Consider the following 12,125-nt stretch of genomic DNA (forward strand, 5'->3'; position numbering starts at 1 on the left):
GATATTTTATATTTAATCATTTAGAATCACAGTTGTAAATGGAATGTATTTATCCATTATATCTTGTTATTTATTTATTTTCTAAATTTTAGTAGTATCTAGAAATGGTCTCAATTTTTCCTTTATCTTGCTGTTTAATCAGCAATCAGCACCTGGAATTCCTTAAAATTGTGTCACTTTGTTGCAGGTATCTTCCTGCCCTGCTTTTCTGGAGCATCTTCTCCTGGTGCAAATATAATGAAACCAACAAACAAAAAAGCACAAAAATGAAAGACATGGACTAAACATATAAGTCCTGCATTCTTTAGGACATACTGATTCTTTGCCCACTAGCTTTAATAAAAAACATGCCTCTGGCCCCAAGTGTTTGTGTAAACCTTGTGAAGTAAAAAACCAAGCTCCCAGCCTAGGATCTGGGAAGGCAGCTTGAATAGCTTCAACTCTCACACTTGGACACCATGGCATTGACCAAAGGGATTTTGGAAAAGGCAAGAGAAGCACAGAAAAGTTTTAGAACCTTTTCTCATTCCTCATTACTTAAAAAATTCCTTTACTTATCACTTCTTTTCCCCTTTTCCAACACTTTTTTCCCCCGTGAAAATTAGATAGACTGAATCTCACATGTGATACAAAAGGACTTCTCATCTGTGGGAGGGGCTCTTATTTTCTATACAGTCTCTCACAAATTCTTCAGTGTCTTGGGAGTCAGGCCTGTAAGCACTGGCAATCCCAGATGGCTAACAGGTGCACTCACTGGGCTGAGGGCTCCCCAGGGATGAGAAGATGGTGTTTGGATCTCTGCATGTTTGTAGAATACCTTCAAGAGTATGCATGTCATACTAGGGCAGGAAGGGCAGAGGTCACCTAATTTTGGTCTTTTCACCACAAATTAACCTCCTGGACAGGCTAGGCAGAGATGGTCTCTGTGATCTGGTGAGGCTCAGGGGATGTATGAGGTCACTGTGGAAGGGATGAGGATACACCAAAGGCAAAGACACTGACTACATGGGAATAGCCCAGATCTAAGCCTTTTTGGGGGATGGTAGCCCTAAATGGTGTTTTGCTTTCCTCAGCACAGACCTATAGCACAGAGCTCCTCTGAGGGGCAGCTAGGCTATTTACTCACTCATTTTCCACATCCTGGATGCTGTCAAGAAGAGGCTGGTTCCTGGTTTCAGGAAGGAGGAGGACAACAAGGCCAGAGAGGATGGCAAAGACTCCATAGATGATCCAGGGCAGGGGTGGATAATATATGCTTAGGATCATCACGAGGGAAGCCAGGGCTCCCCCAATATTAGCAAAGGTTCCAGTGATTCCAGTAGCTCTTCCCCTTGGAGTAAAAACAGCAACAGAGGAAAAGTTGTTAAAAATCATACATATAATTTGTGATTTATCATTTTGCTGTGATTATGGACGAGCACTTAAACACAAGGAGATGATAACATACTCTTGCTTTTGAAATTTTCTCTTATTTTCTAGCAATTTATTTTAGATTCACAGTGAATTAGACACATTTTTATCATTTACAAAATGATATTTTCCTTAACACCAACCTTTCAGGTGGTTCAGAAGGTACATGGGATACTGCATTAAAAGACTTAATGCAGTGTCTGGAACAAGGTCAGCCTGATATAAACTTGGGCTGTAATTTGTTGTTTTTATGACTATTACATTTGATTGTTTTTTAACTAACTTGTCTTAGATTTTTTTCCCTTGTTAAGTGTCAATTGGTTGAGACAGGTCCATTTTGAGAATGACAGAGCACACATAAACTTTTGTACCTGATTATGGAAGGAATTAGTTCATTTTCTTGGGCAGCAGAACAGGTAATGGCAAGAGAAGCAGCTCCCACACCCAGCGTTGCCAAAACCACACGCAGGGTCTGCATTTCTGGAGAAAGGAAGACCACAGGGCCTCAGGAAATCTGAACTGAAGGAATCAGCATCTCCCAAGGTAGAAGTGAAAAGGACTGCTTTGGAGGTGTTTCCAGGAGTAAAATGTACTGTAGGAAAACTGCATAGAGGCAAAGAATGTGCAGTGGCTAATAGCTGAGAAATGTGATTGGCCTACATATTGTGACTTAAATAGTGAATAAAAGGATCTGAGTTGATGCTTCAATTCTCACTATGTATCAGGGGTATGCCATAGCAGAAAAGGGAACATTAGAGCTAAAGAGTTTTTTTTTTTTGTCTCACTTATTCTGTCTGGGAACACCTCTGCCCTCCTTGCAGAAAACAGGAGTGTCATGTGGGCAATACTAGGGAGTGTTAAGACTCATCCATGTCCTCATAGATTTTAAAACCCAGATATATACACAATATTGACATGGGGCTATGTTTGCAAAAGGCAGTCATAAAAGGACAGGGTTCCTATGTTAAAGGACAGATTGGACAGTATTAATGTTTCAAGGATGAAGAATAAGGACATTTATTGGAGAAAAAAATCAGACTTTGGAAACAAATGAAGTGAAGTTTAAGAGGCAGGATTCTATCCAATTAAAACAAAAAGATCATAATTGCCTCATGTCATTGGAGTGGGTTCTGTTGCATTGCACCAGACTGGTATCACTGCTGACATTCAAGAGGAGAACTGGAGCACGCCAACCTGGTATTCTCTTAAGTACATTACTAGACCAGGAGTGAGGTGAAGCCTGATGACAACTTGGGTTCCCTTATTTATTGCTTGTGATCATTTAATTTATGAATTCTAAGATTCTAAGAGAAGGTCTTAATTGACAATTGCCTCCTTCCTACTGGACATTTCTGTACATAAAGATACGGGACTTTTGTTTCTTTGAAGTCAAGATGACTCCCCTAAACCAGGATTGCAGTTATGGTGACCTAATACAAGGCACACAGTGGATATGTAGTGATTAGGGAGTACTTTGTCACAGAAGCTGTAGTGGTAAGAAAGAGCCCAGACAGAGGAAATAGCAGTATTGTGTTCTCATATTGGGATACAAAGGCCCAGCACCTCAATACTTACTAAGAGTTTGATTGGCCAAAGGGCAAGTGATCAATTGCTGTCCTAGAGAAACTATCAGGAATAAATGGCACCAACTTCTTACTACTTCTCAAATGTGCTGAAGACAACCATATATCCGAGCCAATCTTACTCATCTTTGACTCATTTCCCAGCAACTTCCGTGTGGCAAAATCTGTCCTAAAGCCCCAGATTTCTATCAGGGAATCCTGAGAACTCAATTCTCCCTTTCCTTCTGGCTTCAGATAGGTGTGACCAGGGCAATCCCTGAGAAAAGAGGGAAAGACATTTTCTTTCTTCCACCTGTGAACTTTTCTCACCTTGAGGCACAAATATGATGGCCAGAAGGCAGGTTGCCAGTAGGAACATGAGAAGCATCTGGCTTAGTCGACGGCTCATGTGATTCAGTGCCCAAGGTGCAACACAATTGGCCAGGAGGGTGACTGCACCAAAGAGAGTCTGCAACAGGAAAACATTGTTTCCCAGATGCTGGAGGTGCAAAGTAAGGCCCCAAAAGGGGATGGTACTTGCAAATCTGCAGTGAACACAGAAAAAGGCACATATTATAATCTGTGGAACCTAAATCCTACAAATGAGAATAATATTGGCCCAGGTAGCCAAGGACTCTTTAAAGTAAAAAGGCAGAGTGTGTTTTATGGAATATTTTCTTGCAAGTTGATATTTTAAAGTTATCATAAAATAATGGTTAGACGATAGTGGTAACAATTGTATCTTGAGGGACAACAGATGTTGTATGGAGGATGTGCTATGGGGTTTATTTATTTATTTTATAAGCAATGGATTTTATTAGTATTCTAAAACCAATGTAGCCACATGGCATCAAAAATCACTGCAAAAAAATTCACAGTAATGAAAATATACAATTAAAAATAAAAATGTACTGATATCAGTCAAACTCACAGTAAAGATCTAAGAAGCCAAAATTTCCATTTGCCACCCTTACAATCAGGAATGTTTACTAAAATGTACAACTTATTGGGTACAGATTGTATATTCATGGCATTCATTCTGTAGATGGTCTTGTGTAGCAAATCTAGATTAGAATAAGAAAACCTATTTTTATATTATGCATATTTAATGGTGTCTAACTTCATTATGGTTTTATTTTTTGGAATAAGAGGTAGTCGATAGAGACAGCTGGCAAGATGGCCGAATAGGAAGAGCTCTGGTCTGCAGCTCCCAGCGAGAGCAATGCGGAAGGTGAGTGATTTCTGCATTTCCAACTGAGGTACCCGGTTCATCTCACTGGGACTGGTTAGACAGTGGGTGGGTGCAGCCCACGGAGGGTAAGCTGAAGCAGGGTGGGGCATCACCTCACCCAGGAAGTCCAAAGGGCCAGGGAACTTCCTCACCTACCCAAGGAAGCCATAGGGACTGTGCTATCCAGCCCAGAAATTATGCTTTTCCCATAGTTTTTGCAACACGCAGACCAGGAGATTCCCTTGTGTGCCAATGCCACCAGGGCCCTGGGTTTCAAGTGCAAAACTAGGTGGCTGTTTGGGGAGACACTGAGCTAGCTGCAGGAGTTTTTTTTTTTCCCCCAGTGGGACCTGGAACCTCAGTGAGACAGAACCATTCACTCTCCTGGAGAAGGGGCTGATGCCAGAAAGCCAAGTGGTCTCGCTCAGCAGGTCCCACTCCCATGGAGCCCAGCAAGCTGAGAACCACTGGCTTGAAATTCTCACTGCCAGCACATCAGTCTGAGGTCGAACTGGGATGATCAACCTTGGTGGGGGAGGAATGTCCACCATTACTGAGGCTTGTGTAGGCAGTTTTCCCCTCACAGTGTTAAGGAAGCCATTGGGAAGTTCAAACTGTGTGGAACTTACTGCAGTGCTGCAAAGCAACTGTGGCCAGACTGCCTCTCTAGATTCCTCCTCACTGGGCAGGGCATCTCTGAGAGAAAGGCAGCAGCCCCAGTCAAGGGCTTATAGATAAAACTCCCATCACCTGGGACAGAGCACTTTGGGGAAGGGGTGGCTGTGGGTGCAGCTTCAGTGGACTTAAACATTCTTGCTTGCCAGCTCTGAAGAGAGCAGTGGATCTCTCAGCACAGTGCTTGAGCTCTGCTAAGGGATAGACTGCCTCCTTAAGTGGGTCGCTAACACCTGTGCCTCCTGACTGGGAGACACTTCCCAGCAGGGGTCAACAGACACTTCATACAGGAGAGCTCTGGCTGGCATCAGGCAGGTGCCCCTCTGAAATGAAGCTTCCAGAGGAAGGAGCAGGCAGGAATCTTTGCTGTTCTGCAACCTCCGCTGGTGATACCCAAGCAAACAGGATCTGGAGTGGACCTCCAGCAAACTCCAGCAGACCTGCAGAAGAGGGACCTGACTGTTAGAAAGAAAACTTACAAACAGAAAGAAGTAACATCAACATCAACAAAAAGGATGCCCCCACAAAAACCCCATCCAAAGGCCATCAGCATCAAAGATCAAAGGTAGATAAATCCATAAAGATGAGGAAAAACCAGTGCAAAAATGCTGAAAATTCCAAAAAACCGAATGCGTCTTCTCCTCCAAATGATGACATTTCTCTCCAGGAAGGGCATTAAACTGGATGGAGAATGAGTTTGACAAATTGACAGAAGTAGGCTTCAGAAGGTGGGTAATAACAAACTCCCCTGAGCTAAAGAAGCATGTTCTAACCCAATGCATGGAAGTTAAGAACCTTAATAGAAGGTTGCAGGAACTGCTAACTAGTTAACCAGTTTAGAGAAGAACATAAATGACCTGATGGAGCTGAAAAACACAGCACGAGAACTTTGTGAAGCATACACAAGTATCAATAGCTGAATCAATCAGTGGAAAAAAGGATATGAGAGATTGAAGATCAATTAAATGAAATAAAGTGTGAAGGAAAGACTAGAGAAAAAAGAATAAAAGGAACAAACCAAGCCTCCAAGAAATATGGGACTCTGTGAAAAGACCAAATCTATGATGGATTGGTGTACCTGAAAGTGACAGGGAGAATAAAAGCAAGTTGGAAATCACATGTCAGGACATTATACAGGAGAACTTCCCCAACCTAGCAAGACAGGCCAACATACAATTTCAGGATATACAGAGAACACCACTTAGATACTCCTTGAGAAGAGCAACACCAAGACACATGATTGTCAGATTCTTCAAGATTGAAATGAAGGAAAAAAATGTTAAGGGCAGCCACAGAGGAAGGTCAGGTTACCTACAAAGGAAGTCCATCAGACTAACAGTGGATCTCTCTGCAGAAACCCTACAATCCAGAAGAGAGTGAATGCCAATATTCAACATTCTTAAAATAAAAGAATTTTCAACCCAGAATTTCATATACAGCCAAACTAAGCTTCATAAGCAAAGGAGAAATAAAATTCTTTCCAGACAAGCAAATGCTGAGGGATTTTGTCACCAGCAGGCCTGCCTTACAAGAGCTCCTGAAGGAAGCACTAAATATGGGAAGGAAATACTGGTACCAACCACTGCAAAAACATACCAAAATATAAAGACCAATGATGCTATGTAGAAATTGCATCAACTAATGTGCAAACTAAGCAGCTAACATCATGATGACAGGATCAAATTAAACATAACAATGTTAACCTTAAATGTAAATGGGCTAAATGCCCCAATTAAAAGACACAGACTGGCAAATTGCATAGAGTCAAGACCCATTGGTGTGCTGTATTCAGGAGACCTATCTCATGTGCAAAGACACACATAGGTTCAAAATGAAGGGATAAAGAAATGTTTACCAAGCAAAGAGAAAGAAAAAAAAGCAGAGATTGCAATCCTATTCTCTGATAAAACAGAGTTTAAGCCAACAGAAATCAAAGAAGACAAAGAAGGGCATTACATAATGATAAAGGAATCAATGCAACAAGAAGAGCTAACTATCCTAAATATATACACACACAACACAGGAGCACCCAGATTCATAAAGCAAGTTATTAGAGACCTAAAAAGAGGCTTAGATTACTACGCAATAATAGTAGGAGACTTTAACATCCCACTGTCAGTATTAGATCAACTAGACAGAAAATCAACAAGGATATTCAGGACTTGAACTCAGCTCTGGACCAAGTGGATCTCTACTAGACATCTACAGAACTCTCTACCCCAAATCAACAGAATATACATTCTTTTCAGCACCACATCGCACTTATTCTAAAATTGATCACATAATTGGAAGTAAAACACTCCTCAGCAAGTGCAAAAGAACAGAAATCATAACAAACAAGTCTCTCAGACCACAGTGCAATCAAATTAGAACTCAGGATTAAGAAACTCATTCAAAACCACTCAACTACGTGGAAACTGAACAACCTGCTCCTGAATGACTACTGGGTAAATAATGAAGTAAAGACAGAAATAAAGAAGTTATTTGAAACGAATGAGAACAAAGACACAATGTATGAGAATCTCTGGGACACAGCAAAAGCAGTATTAAGAGGGATTTTACAGCACTAAGTGCCCACATCAGAAAGCGAGAAAGATCTAAAATTGATACCCTAACATCACAATTAAAATAACTAGAGAAGTAAGAGTGAACAAATTGAAAAGCTAGGCAAAGACAAGAAATAACTAAGATGAGAGGAGAACAGAAGGAGACAGAGACACAAAAACCACTCATAAAAATCAATGAATCCAGGAACCAGTTTACTGAAAAGATCAACAAAATAAATACACTGCTAGCAAGACTAATAACGAAGAAAAGAGAGAAGAATCAAATAGACACAATAAAAAATGATATAGGGGATATCACCGCTAACCCCACAGAAATACAAACTACCGTCAGAGAATACTATAAACACCTCACACAAATAAACTAAAAATCCAGAAGAAATGGATAAATTCCTGGACATATACACCCTCCCAAGACTAAACCAGGAAGAAGTTGAATCCCTGAATAGACCAATAACAAGTTCTGAAATTGAGGCAGTAAATAATAACCTAGCAACTCAAAAAGCCCAGGACCAGATGGATTCACACCTGAATTCTCCCAGAGGTGCAAAGAGGAGTTGGAACAATTCCTTCTGAAAATTCTTCAAATAATAGAAAAAGAGGGACTCCTCCCTAACATATTTTATGAGGCCAGCATTATCCTGATACCAAAACCTGGCAGAGACACAACCAGAAAAGAAAATTTCAGGCCAATATCCCTGATGAACATCGATGCAAAAATCCTCAGCACAATACTGGCAAACTGAATCCAGCAGCACATCAAAAGCTTATCCACCACGATTAAGTAGGCTTTATCCCTGGGATGCAAGGCTGGTCCAACATAGAAAAATCAATAAATATAATCCATCACGTAAACAGAATCAATGACAATAGCCACACGATTATCTCAATAGATGCAGAAAAGACCTTCAATCAAATTCAACACCCTTCATGGTAAACTACTCAATAAACTAGGTATAGATGGAACATATCTCAAAATAATAAGAGCTATTTATGACAAACCCATAGCCAATATCATACAGAATGGGCAAAGGCTGGAAGCGTTCCCTTTGAAAACTGGCACAAGACAAGAATGCCCTCTCTCACCACTCCTATTCAACATAGTATTGGAAGTTCTGGCCACAGTAACCAGGCAAGAGAAGGAAATGAAGAGTATTCAAATAGGAAGAGAAGAAGTCAAATTGTCTCTGCAGATGACATGATTGTATATTTAGAAAACCCCATCATCTCAGCCCCAAAACTTAAGCTGATAAGCAACTTCAGCAAAGTCTCAGAATACAAAATCAATGTGCAAAAATCACAAGCATTCCTATTCATAACAATAGACAAACAGAGAGCCAAATCATGAATGAACTCCCATTCACAATTGCTACAAAGAAAATAAAATACCTAAGAATACAACTTACAAGGGACGTGAAGGAGCTCTTCAAGGAGAACTACAAACCACTGCGCAAGGAAATAAGAGAGGACACAAACAAATGGAAAAACATTCCATGCTCATGGATAGAAAGAATCAATATCATGAAAATGGCCATATTGCCCAAAGTAATTTATAGATTCAATGCTATTCCTCAAGCTAACATTGACTTTTTTCGCAGAACTAGAAAAAACTACTTTAAATTTCACATGGATTTTAAAAAAGCTTGTATAGCCAAGACAATGCTAAGCAAAAAGAACAAAGCTGGAGGCATCATACTGCCTGACTTCAAATATACTACAAGGCTAAAGTAATCAAAACTGCATGATACTGGCACCAAATCAGATATATAGACCAATGGAGCGAACAGAAATAACACCACACATCTACTACTGTCTCGTCTTTGACAAACCTGACACAAATGAGCAATGGGGAAAGGATATCCTATTTAATAAATGGTGCTGGGAAAACTGGCTAGCCATATGCAGAAAACTGAAACTGGACTCCTTCCTTACATCTTATACAAAAATTAACTCAAGATGGATAAAAGACTTAAATATAATACCTAAAACGATAAAACCCCTAGAAGACAACTTAGGCAATACCATTTGGGACATAGGCACAGGCAAAGACTTCAGGACTAAAACACCGAAAGCAATTGCAACAAAAGCCAAAATTGACAACTGGGATCTAATTAAACTAAAGAGCTTCTGCACAGCAAAAGAAACTATCATCAGAGTGAACAGGCAACCTACAGAATGGGATAAATTTTTGCCATCTATACATCTGACAAAGTTCTAATATCTGGAATCTACAAGGAACTAATCAAATTTACAAGAAAAAAATCCCATCAAAAAGTGGGCAAATGATGTGAACAGACACTTCTCAAAATAAGACATTTATGTGGCCAACAAACATATGAAAAAAAGCTCATCATCACTGGTCATCAGACAGATGCAAATCGAAACCACATCGAGATACCATCTCATGCCAGTTTGAAGAGGAGCTAGGTGTGGGTGTTTTCAGTGCCTTTCACAGGATACCTTTTTTTTTTTTTTTTTTTTTTTAACCTGGTGGATAGCCTAATGTGATCCTTAAAAAGTTAGGAAACAACAGATGCTGAAGAGGATGTGGAGAAATAGAAACAATTTTACACTGTTGGTGGGAGTGTAAATTAGTTCAACCATGTGGAAGACAGTGTGTTGATTCCTCATGGATTTAGAAACAGAAATACCATTTGACCCAGCAATCCAATTACTGGGTATATTATTCAAAGGATTAGAAATCATTCTACTATAAGGACACATGCACATGTATGTTTACTGCAGCACTATTCACAATAGCATAGACTTGGAACCAACCCAAATGCCCATCAATGATAGACTGGATAAAGAAAATGTGGCACATATACAGCATGGAATACTATGCAGCCATAAAAAAAGATGAGTTCCTGTCCCTAGCAGGGACATGGATGAAGCTGGAAACCACCATTCTCAGCAAACTAACACAGGATCAGAAAAGCAAACAACACACGTTTTCACTCATAAGTGGGAACTGAACAATGGGAACACATGGACACAGGGAGGGAGGCATCACACACTGGGGTCTGTTGGGGGTGGGGGGCAAGGGGTGGGAGAGCATTGGGACAAATACCTAATGCATACATGGTTTAAAACATAGATAATGGGTTGATGGGTGCAGAAAACCACCATGGCACATGTATACCAATGTAACAAACCTGTATGTTCTGCACATGTATCCCAGAACTTAAAGTATAATTTTAAAAAAGAAGCAGTCAATAAACTTTAATTATATATTCAACATACATTTGTATCTCATTGTAGTGAATACTTATAATTTTGTGTTATGTCAGCATCCATTTTGAATTCAAGTTTAACTTTCTTATACCAGAGGCAGGGCTCAGTCACCCTTGACACAGTTTCCATTTCTATGCCACTCCCAAATGGCCAGAGAGAAAAACTTGGAGCCATCTCTCCTGCCTAGCAGATTGGGTTTGTGACTTTCCCAGTGCTTCTTGTAAGTGTACAATTCAGGCATTTGCCTGGAAGCTCTAAGTGACCCACAACCTACTTCCTTATGTATACTGCTCACTGCTATGTACATTTCTCTCTCTGTGCATGATTCTTTATTTCTGCATCATGTGATCTGGTGATCCTTACCCAGGATCTGTAAGTAGACATCCTTGAACTTGTTTCCTTTTGTTCAGTGCATTGAATTTATGCTTTCCATTGGAAGAACTAGGGGCTAGCTATTCAAGGTTGGATTTTCTTTTTTTTTTTTTTTATTACATTTTAAGTTCTGGGATACATGTGCAGAACGTGCCTTTTTGTTACATAGGTATACATGTGCCATGGTGGTTTGCTGCACCCATCAACTCATCACCTACATTAGGTATTTCTCCTAATGTTATCCCTCCCCTAACCCACCACCCCCTGACAGGCCCTGGTGTGTGATGTTCGCCTCCCTGTGTCCATGTGTTCTCATTGTTCAACTCCCACTTATCAGTGAGAACACACGGTGTTTGGTTTTCTGATCTTGTGAGTTTGCTGAGAATGAGATGGTTTCCAGCTTCATCCATGTCCCTGCAAAGGACATGAACTCATCCTTTTTTATGGCTGCATAGTATTCCATGGTGTATATGTGCCACATTTTCTTAATCTAGTCTATCAAGGTTGGATTTTCTCTAGGATAGCAATGAGAACACAAGATTTGGCTCCCAGTGGCAGAGCAATGGTCAGGCAGGCATAAATTGCACATAGATCAGATAAGAACCACAATGGCATATGACAGTCTAAGCTATTTTCCTGTGTGACTGCCTAGTTGTCCAAACCTTCCTAGTTATGGTTTGGACAACTAGGCACTAGCTGTCCACCAGGTAAAACACGTATCCTGTGAAAGGCACTGAAATCACCCACATCTAGTTCCTCTTCTTTTTCCCTTAGGGCAGGCTTGCCAGTCACTCAGATACTGAAATCCCAGTTTAGCTGGGAACTCTCAAAACACCTATTTACTTTTTAAAACTGTGGTAAAAATGCATAACACGAGTTCTGCCCTGTTAACAAATTTTTAAGTGTACAGTAAAATATTCTTAACTGTATGCATAATGTTGCACAGCATCTTGTGTAACTGACACTTTATGCCCATTAAATGGGAACTTCCTATTTCCCTCTGCCCTCTGCCCCAGGAAACTATGATTCTACTTTCTGCTTCTATAAATTTGATTATTTTAGATATCTCATATAAGG

At 40.3% G+C, this 12,125-nt stretch overlaps 1 protein-coding gene across 1 annotated transcript in view; it reads right to left on the reverse strand.

Moving 5' to 3' along the window:
- Nucleotides 1-653: 653 nt before the first annotated feature.
- Nucleotides 654-12,125, reverse strand: part of SLC22A25 (solute carrier family 22 member 25) — a 65,784-nt gene continuing 54,312 nt past the window's right edge. The window contains exons 7-9 of the mRNA XM_055094431.1: nt 3,303-3,517; nt 1,782-1,890; nt 654-1,330 (exon numbers count right to left, since the gene is read on the reverse strand). Of these exons, the coding sequence (XP_054950406.1) occupies nt 1,123-1,330; nt 1,782-1,890; nt 3,303-3,517 (532 nt within the window). The 3' untranslated portion in view covers nt 654-1,122. The remainder of the gene's footprint in view (nt 1,331-1,781; nt 1,891-3,302; nt 3,518-12,125) is intronic.

The sequence above is a fragment of the Pan paniscus genome, chromosome 9 (assembly GCF_029289425.2).
Source record: "Pan paniscus chromosome 9, NHGRI_mPanPan1-v2.0_pri, whole genome shotgun sequence".
Taxonomy (NCBI): Eukaryota; Metazoa; Chordata; class Mammalia; order Primates; family Hominidae; genus Pan; species Pan paniscus.